This window comes from Hakea prostrata, chromosome 3 (assembly GCF_041222555.1).
Source record: "Hakea prostrata isolate BN-2017 chromosome 3, UWA_Hpros_2, whole genome shotgun sequence".
In the NCBI taxonomy this organism is placed as follows: domain Eukaryota; kingdom Viridiplantae; phylum Streptophyta; class Magnoliopsida; order Proteales; family Proteaceae; genus Hakea; species Hakea prostrata.
Genome location: NC_142602.1, coordinates 18,754,071 through 18,780,114, shown reverse-complemented (window position 1 = coordinate 18,780,114; position 26,044 = coordinate 18,754,071). Strand labels below are relative to the sequence as shown.

General features: G+C 38.6%; 1 protein-coding gene across 2 annotated transcripts in view; it reads left to right on the top strand.

The window, feature by feature from the left end:
• The first annotated feature begins 11,333 nt into the window (after nucleotides 1–11,333).
• Nucleotides 11,334–26,044, top strand: part of LOC149021371 (coiled-coil protein) — a 75,011-nt gene continuing 60,300 nt past the window's right edge. The window contains exons 1-5 of one of the 2 annotated variants that reach the window (XM_089149609.1): nucleotides 11,334–11,933; nucleotides 18,016–18,183; nucleotides 23,534–23,605; nucleotides 25,136–25,214; nucleotides 25,306–25,349. In XM_089149609.1, coding sequence (XP_089005735.1) covers nucleotides 11,688–11,933; nucleotides 18,016–18,183; nucleotides 23,534–23,605; nucleotides 25,136–25,214; nucleotides 25,306–25,349 — 609 coding nt within the window. In that variant the 5' untranslated portion in view covers nucleotides 11,334–11,687. The remainder of the gene's footprint in view (nucleotides 11,934–18,015; nucleotides 18,184–23,533; nucleotides 23,606–25,135; nucleotides 25,215–25,305; nucleotides 25,350–26,044) is intronic. The other variant, XM_089149610.1, reaches the window with a different exon arrangement.

Here is a 26,044-nt window from a genome sequence, read left to right as displayed (position 1 = left end):
TAATCTTCGATGGTCTCCTTTTATCTCTCATGGGTTCATTGTATTTTTGTTTACCATATTTTAACCTCATGATGGTTGGGGTAAACCTCAAGGGGTTGGCTTCATTGACAAAAGATCAACAACTCATAGTAATTTATTGCTTTGTATTTGAATATAAGTTTTAGGTTTCAATTAAGGAGAAGAATTAATGAATTGGATTCAAGTCGCTGAGAGGAAGATGATTTTTTTATTTTTTTTTCTAATAAACAAAGTAAGAGAAGAAGATGGATGTTTTTATTATTATTATTATTATTCTTATTAATTAATACTCAATATAAAAATGATTTTTATTATTATTAGCACCCATTATTTTTTTATTTAATTACATGGCACTCAAAGTCAAAATTACCATAATTACCAAAGATAGTAATTTAATATAAATGATGGATAAAATGACATAAATGACATTATCTCCATTTAACTCATTTAAAATTTAAAATGCAAATTACCCAAATGCCCATCTCTCTACCTCCAAATACAAGCTTTTGCTTCTTCACCCCAAACCTTTCAAATCAGAGATTTCAAATCTATGGAGTTATAATATCAAATTAGAAGTATGGCTCCAACACATACATTGGACTCAAAGATTCATAAACCATGTAGAAGATCATTATCGATTCACCCGAATGAGGAACTGATTGGCCATGGAAGCAACATGGTGAGAGCAGACTCCTTTGGGAAGGGACAAACATCAACATTGGCGGTAAATAAAGAAATAACTGGATCAGTGGAGAAGAAAGAAGAGATCAGAAGTTTCTAAAGCGATTTGTGATCGTGAAGAAGAAAAATAAATAGTGGGAAGTTCATATTACCCATGATGATCGCAAAAGCAAACCTAACAAAAAGACTTACAGAAGAAAAATGAGAGTTGGAGAAGATTAGTTAGTAGTTAGACAATGCAGAAATGTGAAACTTGTAGTCGTTATATAAAGAGTGAAGCAGAGTGGAAAGTAGTGAGATGCGGCTCCTTGAAATTAATCAAAACAAACTAAATTAAATCAGATTGAAGGCTTCTAAGACCAGATAATAGAGAATAAGAGAATGAAGCCGTAGCTAATATAAAGGCTTTCCTAAGGGTTGTGGACCGGGACGATGGGCGGAGACGGAGTTGGTTATTTTGCAATTAGAAGATGGGTGAATAGAGAATTCCTTCACTTAGCTAAGGGTTGGGTATGAGAGGGTATTATGTCATATATAAATATACTGCAAAGCTTGGCCATTGGCTCCAAATACATATGAACTTCTGATCTCATAGTGGGAGTTGTCAACTAAGGCAACTCACTGAGTTTGGATCCAATACTTTTTTTCCCGCACAATGCTAAGCTAGAGATCTTTGGGGAAAAAATAAGAAGATAAAATTACATGATTAGTCACTTTTAGGTTTTCTTTTATTACAAAAGTAACCACTCAATGTTTCAATTAACTAAAATAACCACTATAGAGCTTCAAAACCTAAAACTCTCTAAGATAGATAATTTTGTTCCCTGGCTTGCTTTGGTCGGTTGCCTTGGTCGATTGGATCAACCAAGGCAGGGCCTTAGGTCAAAATTGCTGAATTTGGTTCCCACATGCCAAAATCACCACTTGGGTCCTCAACCAACTTAAAGAAGGGTCTTACTTGACTTCATAGGACCTTCCGAAAGTGTCAACACTATACTCAAAGTCCATCTTCCAAATCCATCATCATTTAGGCTACAACTTCTCTCAAAATAATACAAGGTTTTCATAAAGGGATCTTCACTATCAATCTCCATTCGTTATAGATTAGAGCCAATGGGTTCAATAGAGAGCTGTCTTCTATCTTGACTTCAGGTCTTTGGACCTACATTATAGATTTTTGGATTAGGGTTGGTGAGGGATTTCATAGCTTCAAAAACAAAAATTTCCCAAAATGCCTTTTTTGCCCCGAAACAGATTGGTCGCCTAGGCGACCAAAGGTAGGCTGCCAAAGCAGGGTACTTTTGAATAAAAAGGGGCTTTGATGCTTCAAAAGCCCTAGTTTCTTCTTGGGTCATTTTCTAAGTTATAGAAGGGTCTTACCTAATTTTTCGAGACCTTCTACTTGTGTCATTACTCTACTCTTGATCCATCTACTAAGTTTGTCAACGTTCGATGTAGTTCTTTTTATATAAATTGACAAAGTTCCCAACTTAGCATCATCTCCATCTACTTCCATTGGTTCAAAGTCCAATCCAATGGTTTCAATTCGGATGGCCCACAGTTGCCTTCTTCCAACACTCCGGGTTTTCGGACCTACAATGTGGATTTTTCGTGTTAGAGTTTTGAGGGATTTCACATTAGAAGCATAAGGAATCAATAGAAAAAGAAAATCAAAATGAATTTTTGAAAAGTTTACAGAGCCACACACAACAAGAGAAAGAAAAACAAAAATAGTAATCGCAATGAAGTCGAGAAAGGACAAGAAGTAGGATATAGGGGTCACTTGATTTTCCATCATTGATTGATCCATGGCAGGAGTATAGAAGAACACAATGGGAATTGTGGACAAAATGGCCAAACCAGTTCGATTTGGTTATTTTGTTAAGAATGTTATCCCTCATTTGGAACAGAAAAAGATCCAGATTAGGGGAATTAAGGGTTAGAGAATCAACAAATATGTGAAAGATTCCATAGCATCCAAAGGTTGGAGGAAAGAGCTACATGGCTTATTTCATTTATGCGGTGGTTGCTCCAAGCCCTGCTCCCAACTTCTAGCACCAAAGACCTCCTCGGAAAATATTTTCCATTCCCATGGCCAACACCATGAACCTTAAAGTGGCAATAGTAAACATGGTAAATGTTCATAGTTTAAGCTTGGGACAAAGAATCCTTTTCCAGCACCCCACCTTGAGTCTTGCAAGCATCACTACCCATCCCTTAATTAACAATAGCTTTCCCTTTAAGTTTTTGTACATTCAATACATTTGGTACAATTTGAATTGACTCACCATCTTTAAACAGAGAAGAAAGGTTAAAATCATCATTTGGATCTTCCATAATTTTTGAAAAGTCATCAAAGACTCCATTGCAGAAGCAGCTGGGTCTTCTGTCACTTCTTTTTCTTGAGGTCACTATTGGTAATATTAGAGAGTTTTCTAGTTTGAATAGCCATGAACTTCATCAGGCATCAAGTAGAGAAGATTTTGATGATCCTTATAAGAGGGGATGCACCATCACATTTTGGAAGAACCCTGCTAAGGGCAAGTCCAAGTTAGCAAATATGTTGGATTCTACTAGGAGTTCAATTAAAGTTTGTATAGGAGTTAAATTAGAGTTTGTATTCATGTAAAATTATATTCCTTGTAATAGTGTATTTTCCACTTAATTATAAATAGAGGGCTTGAGATCATTGATCCATAAGCCATTCTACCAGAAATGGCATTAGAGCCTAAGTTCAATTAGGGACGAGAGAAAAAGAGAACAAAACAAAAATCTCTCTCGCTTATAATTTTTCGCAAACCCATCGGCTCCTTATTTTTTTCTGGCAGTTCCATCTCCTTTTTTATGTTCTTTAGTTCCGCTGCACCCATTGCAACTATCGGTTCTTTTTTTTCTGGCAATTCAGTTTTTTTTTTTTCTTTGTTCTTCAGTTCCGCTGCACTACAGTAGGTTCAAGAAAACCAAGAAGAAAAGGAAAGAAGAAGAGAAGCTGCTACTGCTGCTCATACTGCAGCTTGCAGCTCGAGTATTTTTGTAACCAGACCTCTTATATACCCTGCATAAGACCCAATCATCCAGCTTCATATCACCCGGTTCTCTATGAGGTGGCTGGGTATCGGGATCCTTTTCCACACAATATTCATGCATGATCCAGTTAGTATTATCACCATTGGGAGCTTTTCCTACATAGAAAACTAATGCCTTCTTACGCCCAATAAGTTTTTCCTTTCCATTATGGATTTGTGTATTTGCTCCAGTGGCTCTCCAGTATCCGTTTCAAGCTGATCGACTCGGTCGTGTTCCATTTTGATACTTGCGATCTCTAGGTGTAAAAAAAGACCATTCATTCTTCTCATATGATGTATACTTCCCAATTAGGTCATCAGGGCTTTGCTTGTAGAGCTCAACATCATGCATTTTGTTCTTGTATGGTGGTTGGTTCAAGATTTTCCTTTGCAAGTAATGCTCAATAAGCTCACTGTCCTTTGGGCGAAACCTAAAACCTTTTGGAAAGTCATCGTCTTCATCTGCAGTTACTTTATTACTTGCTTTCTTCTTTGCAGCTAATTAGACTGGGTCCCTTGGTCTCTGCATTCCATCCACTGCATTGTAATATTGAACTACTTTCCCTTGGGTTTGAGTTTGATCAATCTCCTCATCTGCAACTCCAACTAATGGACAATGAGGAAGAATCGAGCGAACACACTAAGTCAATCTGTTTCTTCTTCATCTTCTTAGTTCTGTTAATGTTCTTACCTTTCGGTACTGAAACCGAAGAAGAAGGACGATGAGAAGACATGACGAAAAGAAAATCGTAGACGAGTGGGATAAAAAGAGAAGCGAAGAATTGAATGAGATAGCCCGTCCATTATGATTGCTATGAATGTACCTGACCAATACTAGAGTGATGCTATACTCACTGCTTCTTACCTTATGAATAGGATGCCCAGTAGGATTATTGATTTTAGATGTCCTAATGAGATTCTTCAAGGAGTCTCTTCTTTTGTTATTCCCCTAAAGGTTTTTGGATGCATGTGTTATGCCCGAATCACAACCCACCAAAGTAAGCTGGCTCCCCGTGGCCTACGCTGCATATTTTTGGGGTATTCTGCTACTCAGAAAGGGTACAAATGTTATCATCCTCCTTCCAGGAAAACCATTGTATCCATGGATGTAATTTTTCATGAGTCTTGGCCCTTACTATACACCTCTCCAGGGGGAGGGTCCTAGAGGAGAGGTGTTCTTTCCGACTTTAGATCTTCCTATCACAGACCAACGCAACTTAAGAGTCCCAAAAGAGTTTCCTAACTAGGGGGAGACTTCGGCTAGTATAATTGAGGACTCTAATCCTCCCCCTTCGATTTCTGAATCATGTGAAGAACCTAGCCAGGGGGAGACCACTCTTGTGAGACACACTGATGGGGTCTTTCAAAACCAGATTAACTAGAATAAGGAGCTACAGACTTATCAGAGGAAGAAATACAACCGGCTAAAGCAGGTGGAGAAAGGTGATACGTTACCACTTCAGTCTCCTGCTCCATAATCAGATTCTACTATTCCCCTTAAGGTATCCTCTTCTAATCTTCCTATTGCTATTAGAAAAGGCATCAGATCTTGTACTCAACATCCATAGCTAAATATGTTTCTTATAACTCTTTGTCTGACTCCTACCGTGCTTTTATATCCTCTTTGTCATCTCTATCTATTCCTAAAAGTTGGTAGGAAGCCTATGTTGAGAAGAGATGGAAGGCAGCTATGATAGAGGAAATGCAGGCAATGAAGAAAAATGATATTTGGGAGCTGGTTACACTTCCTCCAGGAAAAAGAAAAAAAAAAACTAGTGGGCTGCAAATGGGTATTTGTGGTTAAACAAAATATGGATGGATCAGTCAACAAGTTGAAAGCTAGACTAGTTGCAAAGGGGTTTACCCAAGCCTATGGAATTGATTATCATAAGACCTTTGCCCTTGTTGCGAAACTAAACACTGTCAGAGTTGTTGTCTATAGTTGTGAACAAAGACGGAACTTGCACCAACTAGATATAAAGAATGATTTCTTACATGGGGAGTTAGCAGAAAAAGTATATATGGAAATCCCACATGGTTTCTCAGATGACAATACTACAGGGAAAGTTTGTCGTTTGAAGAGGTCAATTTATGGGTTAAAATAGTCTCCTAGATGTTGGTTTGGACACCTCCTGAAGGCAATGACTTCTATTGGGTACAAGCAAAGCAATGTTGATCATCCACTATTTGTCAAGAAGTCGGTACTAACATCACACTTCTCATTGTCTATGTAGACGATATTGCCATCACAAGGAATGATGGTGAAGAAATTTAAAAGTTGAAGGACTTTCTTGGCAGAGAGTTTGAAATTAAAGATCTAGGGAAGTTACAATATTTTTTAGGGATTGAGGTGGCTTGATCAAAGAAAGGTATATTCCTATCCCAAAGAAAGTATGTCCTAGATCTATTATCAAAAGTGGGAATGTTGGGGTGTAAAGTAGTTGATACCCCAATTGAAGCTGGAGCTAAATTTAAAGAAAAAGAGGGAGAACTAGTGGACAAAGGAAGATACCAAAGGCTAGTAGGGAAGCTTATTTACTTGTCCCACACCAGGCCATCGCTTATGTTGTAGGGATAGTGAGCCAATTCATGCATGTTCCATATTTAGCTCATATGAAGGTTGTTACTAGAATACTACAGTATTTGAAGGGAACTCCTGGAAAAGGAATACTTCAGTCACCCACTGATAATCTAAAAGTAGAAGCATACACTAATGCATACTGGGCTGGATCTCCAGACAATAAGTCAATTTCAGGTTACTGTACTTTTTGTTGGAGGTAATCTAGTTACTTGGAGAAGTAAGAAACAAAATGTGGTAGCTTTATCTAGTACCGAAGCTGAATATAGAGCTATGGTTCGTGGAGTTTGTGAGCTACTATGATTGAAAGGTTTGTTGCAAGATATTGGAGTCCAAATTCCAAACCCTATGATGTTATATTGTGACAACAAGGCTGCTATTAGTATTGCTAATAATTATGTGCAACATGATAGAACTAAACATATTGAAATTGACATGTTTTTTTCAAAGGAAAGTTGAAACAATGGCTTATCTGCATGCCTTTTGTAAGATCTGGAGACCAAATAGCAGATGTTTTCACTAAGGGTTTGAAAGAAAGATATTTCCTTCCTATTGTAGGCAAGTTGGGCATGACTAACATCTATGCCTCGAACTTGAGGGGGAGTGTTGGATTCTACTAGGAACTCAATTAGAGTTTGTATTCATGTAAAATTCTATTCCTTGTAATAGTATACTTTCCACTTAATTATAAATAGAGGCCTTGAGATCATTGATCCATAAGCCATTCTACCAACAAGAACCACCAGGCAACCGTTTCTTAGTGCAATGGGAGTCAGCATGTGTAAGCCTTCCACATTTGGTGCATAGCAAACACACTTCAAACTTGCATGTTGAGTAGAGAACCTCACATCTACTGTTTCGGATGGCAACTTTAGTTTCAACAGGTTGGTCTAGCTCATTCATTACTTTGGTGATAGCAACATTCTTTGGAAAACCCAGAACCTTCAGATCGAGTTGGATGTTAACCACTTTGCCCACAATGGTAGTTGTTTCAACCACTCAATTCTTAGAATAGCATGCATCATGGATGTCATGTAATTGCAGCCATAAGGCAAGAGGGGGCGCAGGGTCACCAGGGCAATAGTTTGGTGGGAATGGGTCCAGAGCAAAGTGTTGTATAGCATGGTCAATCCACCACGGTGCTTGAGACAAAACTTTATTGTGATGGTCTTTAGACACAAACTCTACAGCAAAGTGTCCTTTGCCATAATCCATAATGAAAGTTGCCCCTTGGCAACACCAAGCTAAAATCAAGCGCTCCACCATGAAATCTACAGAAAGTTTAGGAAATCCCATTGCATTACCAGAGCATGCCGATGGATTAGTCTTGCTTGGCATAAGCTTTGAGATTGAGCCTTCCACCGGTTTGGCACCAGCACTTGCAACATGCCATTCCATTGCATCCTTCTATCTTCCATCTTCACTTGAGAATGTTCGGCAGGTAGATCGAGGAGCGGCCAAGACGTCCAGATTGAGAGGCACTTCGAGGAGGCGGTTCACGCGAGCTGTGAGAAGAGCTTGAGCGACCCATCCACATAAATGCAAGAGACCCATAATGTAAAGGGAGGAGAGGTGGAGAGATAGAAAAAGAAAAGACATTGTTGTCACCATTAATGAAAGAGAAGAGTGGAAGAATGAGTAAAGGAGAAAAGAAAGTCAAGAAAAAGACATATAAAGAAGAAGACAAAAAGCTAGAAGTGGAAATTTACATGAGTTGGGAAGTTGCAACGTGGCCTTAAAAAGGCCATCCAAAGAGAGATAGGTAATAAATTCCTTCAGGGGGTGGGTGGAAGTGGGTAGGGGGATTAAAGAGAAGATTTGGAGGAAGATACGAACTGGGCATTGTTGCTTGTATCTCAAGATATCACGCAAGTATACGTATCGCAATCAAGTAATAAATGATAAGTAAAGTATCAATCCCCGGGATTATATCCTTAACTTTCTGTAAATAAATTGATTTAATAATTAAAGGTTGATTGGTTTTTCTAACTAATTAACCATGGGAAACGACTATGTTTTGTGGAACTTATGGTGGTGTGTTGTTTTCTTCTTTTAAAATACTGCTCTAACCCCAGTAATGACTTGTTGGCTTGGTTTTTTTCTGCTGCTCCTTACTCGCTGTTCCTTGGTTGTTGTGCATTTCCTCCTCTGGTTGTGGGTTTGGGTTTTCTACCCCCTCTTTCACCCTTTGTGTGCTCTCCCTTTCCACTTGCTTCTTTTTTCCTTTATCTCTTCATTCGGGGAGAGGGTTTTTTCTATGTTTATTTTTCTGTTTTCTTTTTTTATTTTTTTTTGGTTTTTAATTAACAAAAAAACACTACTTCTTATTTTTTTTTTTTTATTTTTTTTTTTGCTTTTACGTAAAAATTTTACTTTTTTTTCTCTTTCTCCCCCTCCCCTAACCCCCCCCGCCCAACCTCACCCTCCCCCTAAATATTTTTTTCCCTTTTTTTTTGGTTTTTTTGCTTTTTGGTTTTTGCTTCTTCGTGTTTGGTTTTGTTTTTCCTTTTTCCTTTTTCTCTTACCTAGTTTTTTGTTCCTTTCCTCTCTTGCTTTGGTTTCTCCTCTTTTTTTGTTCTTCTTTTTTGTTTCATTTATTTTGTTACCTCTTCCTTCCTTTGGTGTTGCTTTGTTTTTTTTTCTTTTTTTTCCATTTTCTCCTGCCTTTTGTGTTCCTTCTGGCCTTCTTCGGCTGTTGGTTCTTCTTTCTTCTTTTTTTGTTTCTTTTTTCTGTATTTTCTTCCTACCACTTTGGTGTTGCTTTTGGGCTGTCTTTGTTGTGTTGCTTTTCTTGTGTTTTCTTGTTTTTCTATTTATGTTATTCTATGTGTTTTCTTCCTTACATTTACTTCTTTTGGTCTTGTCTTGTGTTTGGTGTTTGTCTTGTCTGTTTTTCCCTTTGGTTTGGTTTGTTTGGTTTTTTTTTTGGGTTCTTCTCCGTTTGTTTTGTTTTTGTGCTGTTTTTTCTTGTTTGCTTTGGTCTTTTTCTTTCGTGCTCTTGTTCCCGGCTCGTTCTTCTCTCCTCCTTCCTCTGGTTCTCTTCCCTTGGTGTCCCCTCTTGTCTCCTTGCTCTCTTCTCTTTCTTCATTGTCTTCAATTTGGTTGTTTGCATGGTTGCTTTCCTCGGATGGGTGTCTCTGTTTTTTTAGTCCCTTGTTGCCTTTTTGGTTTCCATTTGTTGGTCGTTTCTGGTTGTTGTGTCTCTCGTTGGCTGTTCTTTTTTTGATCTTCACCTCTGTTGGGCGTCTTCATCCATGGGAAATTCATGCAATGGTGACAAAAATGAACTAAACAAAATGCAACATGTTAAGACTAAATAAGACAACACCTAATGAATACTATCACTAAAACAAAGACAAAATACTCCTAAATCAAGCCATCTCAAGTATAAAAGTTATAAATCTTAACTCTATTTCAGAGAGTTATCAGGCATCATATTCGGCCAAGGTCAGTTGCTGCATCTACGAGATCTCTTGCCACTAATCTCTCATTGATTTCAAATCTAGAAAATCCCTAAAAGGAAAAAATGGAAGAAGTTACACTAATAGAGAAGTACAGGGAAAAAAACAATGATTAATGTTTACAATAGCAGAATGATGGAGGGTTGCGTCATGTGACTCGTGCTTTCTTTCAGTAATGAAGCAGTTAGAGGGTTGGCCTTTCTAAATTTTTTGAGGAATTGGTTTCAGATTTATTAAATTTGAGCTTGCAGAACCTTGTGGACCGAGAGAGGATTGGATGAATTGGTTTATAATTAATTTCCTCCGATGACTAACGGTCAGTTTTAGCAAAGTAGTGAGTTTGAAAGAACTGAAAGAATTAAGGGGGACAACAATAATTTCATAAAAAATATGGTCATTTTAGCAATTAAGTAATAGTATAGGGGGACAAAAATAATTCTTCTCAAGGTTCTTCCTTTTCCGGAAACGTATCAAAGTTCTTTGTCTATCGATTCTTTGACATGGTTGCTCTTTATACTTTGTTCTTACTCCTTCCTCTAGCTTTGTGACAGGTATCAGTTATATAGTTGGTCCCATTATGGTCCAACCCTCGGACCATTGCGATAATTCAATGGTTTTCTGTTTTAGCCAAAGACGGACAGGGTGGAACCTAGAAAGGGAAATGGGTTTTGGTTTGGTCCAACCCTCGGACCATTGTTGTTGTTGTTGTGTGTTGTCGTGTGTGGGTCAGAAGCTAAGATATGTAATTATGTGAAAAAAACCAGATCAAGAGACTGGAGGAAAGAACAGAAGAGTTCACAACAAACATCAGTGGAAGACCCTACCAAACACGGTGAAATTGAAAACGACGAGCCGAGCAAGAAAGTCAACAAATAGATTGTTCTTCCTAGGAATAAACAGAAAAAAACTCAACCGGCAATAAAATTTCAGAAATGAGTCCCCTACTCAACCAATTTAAAAGGTTGGGGGGGGGGGTTTGGCTTGTTTTGTTAGGAGCATTCTATAATGGTGGGTCTTTTCTAGGAGAGTCATTTTGATATTTTGACAAATTTTTTGGTTTGGTTCGACCATAAATCAAATAGAAGGTACTCATCAACTTAAAAAAGAGTAAAGTTCTGAAAACAAACCTGGCGAAAGTTGTAAAAATTAGATTGATTTCAGCCAAGTGGGTCTCTCCATGAATTTGCAAATGCAAGTGAACCCACAAGTACTTGAATCACTCCTCACCAGCACAAATAGAGGTTGAATTGTTGAACAAAACCATTTTGAGAGAGATTAACTTAATCAATGGCAGCTCACAGGCAAGAGAGAAGAAGAATGTAATCATCAATGAACTTTGCTATGTTTCCGGACAAAGAAGAACCTTGAAAAGAATGAGAGAGGGATTTTGGAGTAGGTACATGAGGGACTTCATTTTGTAAATTAATAAACTTTAAATCTTAAGTGTAAAAATAAAAATTTGTATTTACAAGAATACCTTGACATTTGATTCTCAACCTCGATCAAATTTTGCTTTCATGGCATGATCAGTATAGTCGGCTGCAGCCAAAAAATCCCATTTGTGCTCAATAATTGTTTTGATTACAGAGAAAGAGAAGGGCAGGAAAGGAAAAAAAAAAAAAAAAAAGGGGGGGCGAAAGCCCACCAACGGTGCCTACCGAGCAGATCTCAGTCTCACTCTCACCCATTGTGCCTGAGCCAAAACTGAAACCAAAAGGGAAATTTTACGAAACACGAGAAAAGGAAAATTTGTAGAAATCATTGTCAAGTGTTATCTCAGTCTCATCGATAGTACGTTATATTGAACTCGTTAGAGACGACTTTGACTGGAATGCATGCGTCCATCATCGATTGTTCGGATGGAGTTTGTTGTTTCGATGATTGATGTTGGAGGTGGGAGTTGAAATGCAGCCCAATTCGCCCTCGTTCCGGAGCTCAGTGGAGAATCAGTTTGCCTTGGATGGCCATTTAATTGGGGGTTTTGAGAGCCCTAGGGTGTTGTTCTTACTCTCTTTCCTGTTTGTTCAAGGAGGAGGGATGGATTTCTCGAAAGTTGGAGAGAAGATTCTCAGCTCAGTCCGATCTGCCAGATCTCTCGGGTTTCTCACTGCTCCTTCGGATCGACCAGAGGTATTTCATTTCCTTTCCTCCCTATTAAAATCTGAATTCCCTGCCCCAGAACTTTTACACAAATCTCGGTCGTGTTTGTGAAATACATTGACTGAGAAATCTGATTATTTTCTTGGTATACATGTACAACGTTCTTTCGTGGTTGACTAGCCTTACAAAGGTATTGAATTGTCCCGGTGAGCTTAATGATATGATAACGTTAGTTGTAGAAAATCGATCTTTTTTTTCTTTCCCCCCTCATCATTCTAAATTTCGTTCATTAGTCCACTAGGAGAACTGCAAGTTACTAGTGTAGACTCCCGTTTAATTTTAAATTATTGGTCTTTGCCATTTTATCAGGACTGGGAATCAAATTCCGACCCACTTCTTTCTTTCTTTAAGCCATCATTGAACCCAGAAGTGAATGGCAGCTCTAGCTTGAATTGTTGTTTCATGATATCATGATGAGTTCTCAGGTGGAAGCTGTGTGTGAATGTTATATCATTTTTTCACGACTTAACTCATATATTTTACCTGTATCTTCGGGGAGGGAGTAGTGTAGCCTAATTAATGTAACTAACTTAGATTCTATAGTTGAATGTAGAAAATGGAACAGTAGTTGAGCATCTACCAAGAAAATTATGTACTACAATTGAGAGAAAATATGCTATTTATATGTCAAATTAACTTATAGGACTTGTACCCCAAAAAGGAGGTATTATGTGAAAGTTATTATTTTAACTAGTTATAATCAAGGTAAAATGTTTTAATTTACATGCAAAATAATTTATTGGATATTGGTTGAACTTTGCCTCATCATTCCTGCAGAAAATTTATGATGTATATAATTAATTGTTTGTCCATAATGTCATATGCGAGAAAGGAAAAAAAATCCACATACAATGATATGGGCCAATCTGCCTTGCTGATGGAGCTGAAAGTATCTTTATTGTGCACAAGTCAAAAAGTGCAGTTCAGCATAAGAGAATTACACTAGTATCAATTTAAAAAAAAAAAATCAGCAGTAATAATATGTGGAAGATTAAATGAACAATTGAAGAGTTTATCTACCACATAATTTACTGGTCAGAAAACCCTGAAGTTCTGGTCAAGCAAACAGTTCATCAGGCATTTCAATTTAACTCAAGCTTTATCCCAGCTAAAAGGCAAAGTAAGGGAAAGTCAAGGTCCAAATAAACAATGGAATGAAGAGATGTGAAAAGAGAAATGGGAAATGAGAACCTGACAAACGTGAGGTGAAAAATAAATTAAAAAATGAGCAAAATGAAAGTAAGAGGAAATAGGTTCCACCAGAGAATGTCCGCTAGAGTCCAATATGCTTTATCCAAGGTCTTGCTTGACACATGACCTAGACTATGCATGTCCTTGCCGAGGATCAATATCTCGGTTACTAGGCTGGTTTGTGACCAGCCAGAAACCAGGATATGACCAAGATGTGTTGAAACCATGTAGAAACCAGGGAATTTTGGTTTAAACCTTGACTTGTGACAGGCTGGCCAAAATTACCGAAGCTGCTGATATTGAGTTGGTTGAAATTAGATACAACTTGGCATTAATTAGTTGTGAATACCAAAATTTCGAAATAGGGTCAAAACTACCAGAATTTGTAAAATATTGTCGAGAATTGCTGGAAATTCTGGACTAGGAATCTTGGCTTTATCAATGGTGAACCCTTTGTTTTCTCAGACCACAGAAACACACCCACAGAGCAGATCCTGAACTGTAAAGAAGATGAATACAAATATAATAGAAAGAAAAAAAGGGGGGGGGATCTGAAACATAATCCCGAGAAGGTGATCGACCATTACATAGATATGTGCATGCAACTGAGAATGCAAAGAATGGCAAGAAGCCAAGTGGTTCGACTGCTGATAACAATTGAAAATAAATTGCTTATGCTGGATTGTTAGGGGACTGAATGCCCCTGAAGAATGAAGTCATATTAGAAGATGGTTAAATGAGAAAAAATTAAGTTACTTTGCTTGGTTGAGATGAAAATTAAAATTGACAAGTTAGAAGCTGTAACTCGAAGCCTCAAACCAGGGTGGAAATATACTCATGATGGAACAACAGGAATGCCTATAAGTATCTGTGTAGGCTGGGATCCCAATTTTCTTACAGTGGAGGTGATGAAGCAAGAGAACTCGCTAGTCATTCATATGCTGGTCAGAATACTTTGGGAGTTGGGACATTGGTTGAATTTGCCCGTGCTGCTGTACATGCTCACAATACCTAGGAAGGGAGAGTTAGCTTGTGGAGGGAGGCAAAAAGATTAGCTGGGGCTATCTCAATTCCTTGGATAGTTTTATGTGACTTCAATGTGGTGTGGCATTATTATGATAAGAAAGGTGGGAATTATGGTTGTGTGGCTCCATGGATGATTCTAATGATTGCATTTTTGTGGCCAGGCTTTTTGAACTAAAGTGGAGAGGGGAAACGTTTAGATAGTCTAGAAATCAGAAGGGAGGAAGTAGAGTATGCTCCAAGCTCGATAGGGTGATGGTTAATAATGAGTGGTTGGACAAACTGAAGGTGTCCAAAGCTGCTTCTCTGGAACCTGGTTTGTCTGATGATGGCCCAGCCATTTTAATGGTACTAGAAGAGTATAACTTTCACCCTAAATCATTCAAGTTCTTCCAAGCTTGGACTTCAATACATGGGTATCATGAAGTGGTGTGAGAGGATGGGAGACTCCTATTAATGGCCGGCTGAATCCTATTTTGGGCTTTGCTGCTTGGCTGAGAAATTTGAAGAAAGAATTACATGCTTGGAATAAAGATAATGTGGGAGATGTTCACCATCCAGTAAAGCAGGCTAAAATGACTTCGGCTCCAATCCCTTTCAGTGTCCTCCTTGGTGTGGTTATTAGAGGAAGTGAGAGCTCGGCCGCCTCCTGGGGTCTCTGGAAATCTGGATCGTGCTTCACTGTTGTGGGTGGTGTGGTTTCGGGTTTGGATGGGGGGCTGTTGGGTGGTTTTGGGGTGGGGTTTGTTTGGCTGGTGGTCTGTTTGGTTTGGGGGCTTGGCTGCTCGGTTGGGTGGGGGGGCTGTGGGGGGGGGGGGGTTGGGCGGGTGGGGGTGCTTGTTTTGGGGGGTTCTTTTCGCCTTCCGCTGCGTCCGTTGGAATCTGCTCCTCTTCGTTCTTCTCCTTTTTATATCCTGTCCTTTTGCTGGGCTTTTTTGCCTTTGTGGTTCTCTTGGACTCAACTTGGGTGTTCCTGGACTCTATTGCTTGGCTTTTATCCTCGGGTTTTGCTTGCCCATCCTGGTGATTCTTTCGCATGGTGGCTGTTCCTTGTCGTTGGATCCTAGGGCATCGCTCTCGGTTGGACTCCTCTCTTGATGGCTCTTCATACTTGCCCGCGCTGGTCCTACACATACTAGTCCCACCCTTTGGCTCACTAGCGCCTTACATGCCCTTTGTGTTCGCGTGGCGGGGTGTTGGGCTGCTCCCTGGCCTGTTTTGCCCCTTGGTGGCCCGGTTTGGTTCGCCGCTTTGCGTGTGGGCTTGCCTGGGTTTGTTTGGGCTACCCTTCTACTGCTCTTGTTGGCCTTTGTCTCTATTCCTGCTTTGTTGTGTTGGCCGCTTTCTTTTGTGGCACTAATCATTTTCTCTTGGGGTCGTCTCCCTTGTGTCGGGTCTGTTGTTGGCGTCGCCTGCGTCGCTGGCGTCCGGCGCCTTCGGGTGCCCTTGGCGTCGCCTTTTTCGGCTGGCGCCCCTTGGGTATGGGCTCGCCTCGCGCCTCGGCGCCTTTCTCCGGCGTCCGCCTTTTTTTATCGCTGGTGCCAAATCGGGGCTATTTGTTCTTATTAGTTCCAATTGTGTTTTGTTGTTTGACCTATATGCATATTTATATGTGCTACTGTGTCATGTTAAATAAAAACAAACAAACAAATCAAGGTGGTTCTTGCTTGTTTCCTCTCACTCTCCTCTCCTCTTCCCTATCTCTTTCTCTCTTCTTCTCTTCCATTCCCGCCTTTGGCGCGGCCGCATGGCGCTTCTTCTCTTCCTTTCTTCCCGCGACTTTTTATTTAGGACCTATGTGTGGTTTGTAGTATGTTGGATGACTTGAGGTAGGCTAATATTAGTTTTTATTTTTATTTTATATGATATGATAGATTTATAATGAATTCGAGTGAATGAAATGTACACTAAAATTTTTACTTAAAAAGGCCTCAACCGCCTCAAAAGCGCCTCGGAGAGCGCCTCGTCAACTCATTGCCTCAACTAGCCTAAACCACCTCGCATCATCTCATCGCCATGACAACTATGGGCAGGATCCTCTAAACATTTTGCAATTTTTGGGATTGCCCTGTACAATTCCTGCACCCACCATTCATGAGAAACCTGTCTACCTTCTCCATATGAATCAAACCTACATCTAACTAAATTCTATCCCCAAATCTTTTGATCAAGATGCCACTAGGGTGACAATTAACCAAACTGATAAGTTCCTTTCCCATTTCCAGTGACCTTCCTCTAGATCGAAGAGCAATTGTGGGTGTCTTAACTATCCATGAAGTATCTCATTTTAGATACCTACGGTAAACCCAATGAATCCATGTGCTGTCTTTTTTGGAAGCTATCCACCAAGTTTGTTTTAGGATTCTTGCTACATTCATCCTTAGGCCTCCCTCATTTATTTTTTGGTTTCCAGACTGCAACAACGACAAGCCTTGTCCCGACTAAATGGGGCTGGCTACATGGACTTGCCCTCTAGTCGTCTCTGTTTAAGGCCATACTAGAGTCTAGATATAAGGCTTAAGCTACGCATATCCTTTCTCACAACTTCTCTTAAGGTCATCTTAGGTCTGCCCCTAGCTCTTCTAATTCCTTCAATTTCGATTAAATCACTTCTCCGTATTGGGGTTTTTACAGGCCTCTGATGAACGTGACTGTGTCATGTCAAACGACTTTCTCAAACCTTATCACTTACTAGAGCTACTCTTAGACCCACTCTAATATAATCATTCCTTATTTTATCCTTCCTAGTTTTGCCACTCATCCATCTTAGCATCCTCATTTCTGCTACACTAAGTTTCCAGAATGCATCCCAGGAAAATATATGTTTCTTTCCAAGGAGAGACCATTCTAGAGAAAGTTAGAAAAAAATGGGTTCCTATTCCTGGCAGCCTGATAGTACCTGTCCAATAAATGTAGCACCCTTAGAGAATTGACCTTAGCAGTTGTAACCATCCTGCATAATATAAAACTCTGACTTTCCATCCTTCTAGCCTCCTTCGTACTTTGTCAAGAATAGTTGTGCAATCTCCACCTGATAATCCCTGGAAAGAGAGGTACACCCATGTACCTTATAGGTAATTTAGTCTCTGAAAACCCATTAATCCCAAAAGTTTCAATCTGCTATTCTGGGTGATGCCCCGTAATAATAGGGGACTTAGCTCTAATGAGATGCTGCCCACAAACTCAGTAAGAGCCCCATACTAGCCATGGTAGCATCTTTATGTGCCTTCACAAGAATTAACAGGTGATTTGCAAACATCAAGTCGGAGAATGTGCAGATTTGCACCTGGGCAGCAGCCTCCACTTCCAATATTCTCATGATTTCAGAGAATGGCTGCATCATGGAGGGTGGGTTTATTAAATAATTTAAAATGATTCCCTTCTACAGCAAGGGGGATATGCCTTTTTGACTTGAATTGGGCCACTGGTTTGAACCACTAAAACTAGTTCAATTAAAAGTTAACACATGAAATAAGAACTATGGGAACACTAATACTAATACTGCTACTGCTACTATTTACTAAGGTACTTGGACTACTTGCGAATATAGGTTTTAGATCTTCATCAGGTGGTGGGTGGCATGATGGTGGTATATATTATTCAAATAATTTGTTTGTGATATTAAACTGAATCATTCTGTCACATCCTAGTGCTGATAGTCAGAGGGTGTTCCAAGATTTGTGCCTCAGCTTTGTTTTAACTTCTTACTTTTATTTGGGCTTGATTTAAAATTGTTACTAATTCAAGCTTGCTTGCTCATTATTACCCTTGAGGTGGCAATGAAATTTGGAAGTTAGGGTGCCTGAGATCTAAATAGATTGTTATTTTGTTTTTGCAGGTTCCTGCACGTGCAGCAGCAGCAGCTGCTATTGCTCGGGCTCTAGCAGGACTTCCTCCCCACCAAAGACTTAGTCTTCCATCGAGTTCTGAACAATTGGTTTCCATTTATGGAAGCAGGTCTCATGGTGAAATAGTGGAGGAAATAGAAGAGGATTTCTATGAAGAGGTTCAACTCCTCCTCAAGATAGAAAAGAAGCTTCTGCATAATCATCCTTTTTATCCTTGTTCTTGTTTCTTCGTTATATTGTATTTTAAATCCTTTTTGGTATCAATTTTCATTCTCCTTTTTCTTATAAGTTTCATTTTTGTGTGTGTTTGGTATCTATTTTGAAACCTAATTTTATTTAAAAGAATAGACGAAAATCCCATGAAAGTCTATTATGGAAATTATGAGCAAAAATCCATCCTTATCATTTTTTCTGTAGATTTAATGAGCATGTGCTCATGTTGCTTGAAAAACAAGGGTAATAATGTCATTTACTCTAAGATAATAGAAAAACATATCCTTTCCACCCACTTGTCTCCCAAACTCCAATTGACTTTTTGGAGACTGCCATCAGCTGGCATCCCAGCTTGAAACCCTATAGTTTCACTTACCAAACCTACTACAAAATTATTTATAGCTATTCACATACCAAGCTTATTTTTCATTCCTTAATTTATTCTGGACAATAGTTACCAAAACAATTTTCATCTTTGATAAAAAATGGTTTTTAATATCAATTTTATTTTAATGGAGTAAAAATGAGAATGAAAATTGATACCAAAAAGAGCCTTAATGTATTTTTGGGTTCTGCTTTTTATTGATTCTAAATTTCTAATGATGTTTCTTACCCCTGCAACCCCATTCCTTAGCTTTAGGAATTTTGTCTTTTTAAAATTTTCTATCATCAATCACACTGAATCTTAATTTTGTGCCATTGTGGTGCATATCCCTATCCACCATTTCAAAAAATTAAAATAGGGTGGATGATGTGGAGAAGTGCGGTCGGGGTCTTGTGTGATTAACATATTCCTTTAAAGCTCAAAAGGAAAATTCTATAGGATCATTGTATGACCAGCTATGATGTACAATGTAGAGTGTTGGACTATTATGAAGCGTCATATACGTAAACTTAGTGTTGTAGAAACTAGAAATGAGGATGCTGAGATGGATGAGTGGTAAAACTATGAATGATAGGATAAGGAGTGATTATATAGAGCTAGTTTAGGAGTTCCAATATATGTTACGAGAAAGTCGATTGAGGTGGCATGGCCACATTCACTGGAGGCCTTTAAATGCCCTTGTATAGAGAAGCGATTTAATCCAAAATTGAGGGAAGTATAATAACTAGGGGGAGACCTAAAATAACCTTAAGAGAAGTGGTGAGAAAGGATATGCATAGCTTAGGCCTCGTATCTAGTATGACCTCAAACAGAGTTGATTGGAAGGCAAGATTCCATGTAGCTGATCCCATTTAGTTGGGATAAAGGCTTATTGATTATCCCTCTCCACCATCTCAGCATGTAAGACTTTAGACATTAATACTGCACACCTTAGCTCTCGTGCATCCTCTTATCACAGGGAATAAGGTGTAGTAGCTCTTTGCAAGAAAGGGGATGTGTAAAATTTTTGGGTACTCAAGAGACCAAGTGTAGTGAATTTTGCTGCTCCTAATGGAAACAACTAAAGGATATTTTATCTTGTACTACTTATTTTCTTGTTCTAGGTCTTCTAATTGAGCCCAAAAGTAGCTGGGTGACTAGTATTGGGTATCTCCTTATCCCTAGCACTTGCTCCTGGTCCAAAATCAAAAGCCAGCATGGAAAGCAGTATTTTGGGCAACTTCCCAATTCCAATTACCAGGCCAAGAAGCCAGAATTCATTATCCTTCCCCCCTCCCTTTGGTGGGTGGTTGTTGCGGTTTTTTTTTTTTTTGGGGGGGGGGGGGGGGGGGGGGGGGTTGGCAGGTGTTGGGGAGGAGGCTTGTGTCTGCTTGACCTTCTACTGCTTATCAAGAGGAAGTTCTGTTTGTGTCTTGGATTCTGCTTTCCATCCCGAAGGATATTAGGATTCAAGGATCAAAGAAGCTGGAATCTAGTGGAACATGCATTTAGGTTGCCCCCTTGAAACCTGTATACTTGAGTTGCCAAATCCAAACAATGTGGTTGGTATTATCAAAAGGTGCCTTGATACATTCCTTTTCCCTTTCACCTTTTTGTCCAAATTCTTCTCTTACACCTCTTCCTGTACCATTTACACTTACCTGGCATCTTTGATGCTCCTATTCTAATGTTTTTACATATTCCTTAAGTCATTGTGATTGACATCCGTGTCTAGGAAGCCTCAATTGCCAATGTTAAGGTATGAAACCTCAGTTTTGAGGTCAGTTTTGACCCTGGCTAAATCCAAGATTTCTTAGGTTTCAGTTGATACCTTTTTTTTTTTTTTGGGGGGGGGGGGGGTGTGTGTGTGTGTGTGTGGAAAACTCAGCATACATGGACTGGTCAAAACTGGTTGAAACTGGGCTGGTTTAATATTGGTCAAAATTGTTGAGAATTAATCTTTTTGGTCAAAACTGTTGAAAATTATATTAACTTCTGAAGTATTGTCAAAACATGTAGAAACTTGGACCAGATTTGCCTCGCTGGGAGACTGAGATATCTCTGTCAAAACTTAAAGTTTTGACTGAGATCTTGAACTCTGATGATAGTGTTGTCTTGGCTTAGAAAATAAACTCAAGTAAGAGCTGTCATAAATCCTGATAATCAACTAATTGTGGTAGAGAGTGATAGCTTATCTCAATCCACAGCCGTTATCTGTATTTTTAATTACTATGTAGTACCAGGTACAGTGAATCATCACGAAATGTTAGTAATAACTGTTTTTTGTCAGTTTGAAAACTGAAATACAAATCTCTGAAATTAATTTAAATTAGACTTTTGAAACCTGGAATGCACTGCATCGCATTTTATTGCATGTCTTCCCCCCCCCCCCTCTAAATGTTTCTTTTGCTGGACTCCATTTGTTTACATGTAAAAAAGGCAAAAAATGATATTTCTTAAAAGTACAATGGGATGTTTCATGGTTTATTCTAATGCTTAAAACTGGTATTGAAGAAAATTTTCATGTAGAGTATCATTTGTATGGAAAAAATTTGACAATGAAACAAACAGGGCAGTGACAACTGAGAACCATATTATATTTCATCGTAGAGATTTACATTAAAATTGGTGAACACAATTCATCACTAGCTATACCAGAAAAAAGTGACTTTACTGCAAGCATGTTTAACCAATGTACGGATATTTTGATCGTCTCGAGTACTGAGACAAAACATTGTCCAAAACAAAATTGGGTCATTTGACTGAATTTTGACAAAATTTAGGTACTCAAGTGAAATTGCAGAAATTTGGGCAAAATTTTGGAAATTTCACTGTTCAAGAATTTCTAGGGTTGTAATTGTAAATTGTAATTTGTAAAAGTTGTAATTGAGATTTGACTACTTCAAATTATCTTTCTTGCATTTTAATGAAAATTTTAATGTTATCTTGTATTTGTATATCCATGTTTTGATTTGTGAAAATACATGATCCAGTTTTGACTGCCTACAGCCAGCATGTGCGAGTCAAGAAGACCATTTTGTGTTAGATTTTAGAAAAAAATAATGTTCCCCTTGTGTTTATTGGCCTGAAATTAGGCTGTACATAAAAAATCTGTCCCAAAAACCACCTAAAACCCACTGAAAAATGCAACTGTATACCAAGTTTCGGTATCTCAGGACGAGATGAAATCTCGAAGTGTGGTTATCACCGTTGACTAAGTATTGATTTCGAAAGCAATTAAAGTAAATCATTTGCTTATCTGCATCTGTTGGAACCAAAAACTTCGAGTGTAAATTTTCATGAACCCCACCCTGTAGGAGATCAAGAACCAAACATTACCATTGTGTGCTTCATTTAATACCACCAAACCTTCCAATATCCTTGCAACCAAAACTGCCACAAAGCTACCTGAGGGGTGTGGGGCACATCAAAGCTTACATCTTTTACCCATAAACCCTCCATATCATAACGTAGTAACTTCCTTGCTATCCAAACTCATAGGATGCCATAGATTGAAATTCCTCAAAATAATACACTAAATGAGAGACTCTCTGACTCTATCAGACTGGATCTCTTTGAACTCACAAATTTAAACCTTTGTCAGAACAAAGACTTCCCATCTGACTTCAATGTGAGGTATCCTCATGAATCAAAATTCAGAGGCAACTCTCATAGTGAGGGTGTAATTGAAGCTATTACAGATCTTTGTTGCATACTTATAATAACAGTTCTAGTTTGAGACCATCCCTCAAAACTCACCCACCGCAATTCTGGTGTCTTGTTTCACATCTCTCTAGTTGCTTGCATTGTGTTGTAGGTTTTCATGTTATCTGTGCTTCTTTAGCTCAAATATAGGCATACATTTTTTGGAATTTTTCTTTATGGGGAAGGCCCCAAGAAGGGGTGGGGGAAGGTGGCTGAGTAGTTAGTGTTGTGTTGCATGGGTTTCTGGGTCAGTTAGCTGGGCCTGTTGTATTGATGTATCAGTTTGTTGTATGTACTTGATGATTTCTGGAAAAAAATTCGCTGCCAAGTTTTGAGCTGCCAGAAACCAAAATTATTTGCAAGTTGTAAGTAGTAACCAGGTTGAAACCTGGTATATTTTGGGCCAAAGTTGACCTGATGGGCTGATGAAAACTGATAAAAGCTACCAAAACTGGGTTGGTTGAAATCGGTTGAAGCTTGGTATTTTCTGGTCAAACTGGTGGTTGAAACTATCAAAATGTTTGAAATATTATTCAAATATGTTGACACATAGTTGAAACACTAGTACATAGAGATTTCTTCTTGGTAACTTGGGAATCTGATTTCTCAACCCAGTTCTTCTTACATGCTTCTTGTTGAAGAGGGGGTCAATGTTATAAGGATCGGGATCCTAATCGGATTGGTCACTTCAAAGTTCGGATGCATAGTCGATCTCATAAATAGATATGGATTCTGTTGAAAGCTGTATTCGTTGAATATTTGGAGGAGATATTTCTTATTTTGAGATTGACCCTAAATATGGGGTCAAAAAGTCAAAATAAGTGATTTTTTTTCCCTTCAAAAATGAAAAATCATTGTTTAACCTTGATACTTGATCCAGATTTGCAATTCTGACCTGTCCTTGACTGAAGATGATGTTACAAATGATACAATCTCCATAGTTATTGGTACTGGATTTACTGGTTTTCCTCATCAATCCAATAATTATTTATCGAAGCCATGGTGGGGGTTCAGTTCTTTCACTTTTCTTTCATCCTCTTGTTTTCTGTTTCTTTTTAATTAGTCTAATTTTTTGGGTTGACGAAAAAAATTAATGGCTTTCTGTATCGTTTAGTTGGGTTTAGTTGATTCTAATTGAAGTTATAGTATGGTGTTCCCCACAGATTTAAAGCAATTGTCCCAAAAGATATTTCGTTGAATCTGTTGTAATTCCTTCATTTTGGCAGGATTTTGATCCAGTGAAGTATGTTCTGGAGTGCATTCCATCAGAAGATGAACAGAACTACTTTGAGAAAAAGGTATTGCTCCCAACCCATTGTCTTCCGGGCCGGGTCTCTTTTCTATTTATTGAACATGCTGAATTCCCACTTCTAAAATCTTATTCATTGTTAACTGATAATATGTCTACAATTGTAGCTGAATGGCCAAATAGGTAGCCGAGACTAGGTAGTTCAGTAAACTTTGGAGTTGAATTGTATTGTGGTTTTTTTTTGTGATAATTGTAAGATTTATATTTGATGAAAATGAACTAATCCAATGTACAGAAATCTTTGCAAAGGCCTCAGTCAGATCAGTTGTATGCATTACAGGAAAAGAGTCTTTGATTCATATAAAAAAGTTCCTGCAGTTCAGAGGATGATAGTAACCTGAAATCGTGACTCAACTCTGGCCCATGGTTGCCAAGGTGGGAGGGTGACTTTAGGAGGTAGAGGGAGGGGGGGGGGCTTACGTGTCCACCTAGGCAGCATAGGCACCCAACTGTTATTTCTTATTTCTTGTTTTTTTGACATTATTTAGTATGGTATGATAGAGGGCACGTGCAACATTGTTGCTTCACTGTGACGAAATGGTCAAGGGGTTGAGTTGGAGGCAGTCTGGTGTGGTACTCTATTTGAGTCATAGTTGTCAAGGCATTGCCTAGGCGTCCAGCCCTTCTGTGGTTCTGGGCATCCAGGTGTCACCGAGTTGCCTTGGTTTTTTGGCCCCCCTCGGACACCTTGTCCCCTTGACAACTATGATTTGAGTGATCAGTATAGTAGCCAAACAAAATCTTTTTACATAGAATGAAAAGATGGTAAATAGAACTGAAAATCTAACTGGTATATCAATGCTAACCTCAGAAGAACATCATAACAATAGGGGGCAGAATTCTAAATGTTTCAGGATGAAATTCTATCATTTGGCCACCAAGATGGGCATTACAACTTGACGTGTGAAATGGTCCAATCTTGCTATTTTGCAGATTTTGTTTGTATACTTCAGGTTATATCAGATTCTAAATCCCGATCAAAAACAAAATTTGAGCTTTCTCTTTGGTGCCTTTAGAACCAAGGGAAAATGAGTCCTTGGGTTTTCCTTTATGAGGCATTTTGCACCTCCTGCTTATGTTATTAGATGGCTGTAAATCTTTCTGTACATGCTAGTGCAGGTTTTGGGCCTTGCGTGGTATAGCTGGCCTTTTGATCTGCTATACATTTGGTTTGCTGGGTGGGAAATATATGATCTGCTTTTCTTAGGTTGAGACTTTCTGAACCTATCACATGTTGGCAGAAACCTTGATTTTTAATTTGTTTGGTGTCATGATTCTCTTGAAAATTTTCATATTATAAATAATGTGCAATATAGGTAATTTCATGTTGAACATCTAATCGTATGATATTCCAATGGTTTCTCCTCAGACAGACATTTGAGCTTGAACTTGGGTGTCTTTTTAAGTGCCAATCAACCTTGCTGTATAATAGGGGGTTTTGTTTTTCTCGTGATGACTACTTGCCAGGAAAGCTGCGTTGGATTTGTTTTCTAATATGAATTTGTATTTTTCTTCACAGGCCACTCTCAGGTTAGCACAATTAGATAGGATAGCAGAACGACTTTCTCATCATGTTATGGAGCACTATGAGGAGATGGGTAAGTTTCTTTTGATAGGGAGCAATTTTGTGTGTGTTTGTTCATCACATACATCTTTTTAATTCCTGAAAGAGGTTGGCACATGGTGTAGAGATGCGCCCTGGATTTGCTTTCGGCTACCAGGGTCCTGGCATTGTAAGTTGTCTTGTGTATGTCTATTTAGGCACATTTGTATCTCCTTTTTTTCTCTTCTTTTTCTTCTTTTTCCACTGGTATCTCTGATATATTTCATTGAAGGAAATGAAGGTTCCATCTAGCAATGGTTAATTGGTTTCGTTATTATGTTTATTTTAATTTCAATAACCACTACGAATAACAAAATTTCAATTTTTTTGGGTGAATTTTTTTTATTCATCCAAAGAGTGGATGCAAAACCAGATTGCAATCATTAGTAAATTCTTTTTTGAATAGAATCGTCTCCAAAAAAGTACAGAGATAATACACAAGAGCTGACTTGACAGGCCATTAGGGAACAATATCCCCCCTTTTCATTGTTGTTATTGTTTCAAATTTATTGGGGGTGATGACGTGATGTTCGCTTTTATACTTAGCTATTACATATATTATCTGTTATTACCTGGATGGAATCCTCAGTCTATTTGTTAAGCCTTGTTGTGGTTCTCTATCAGTCTGCTCTGGTTTCATTGCTTGAACTTTCTGTGTGAGTCTTTTATTGTTTGTTTTTATTTTTTCAATTGAAGTAGGGTCTTGTGCAATAGCAATTCCTTAGGTCAGTAAAAATCCCCTGAGGAGCCAGATGGAGATGAATCAGCTTCAAACCACTAGATAAATAGGGATTTATATATTAACTTGGGTTATTTTTGTACTCT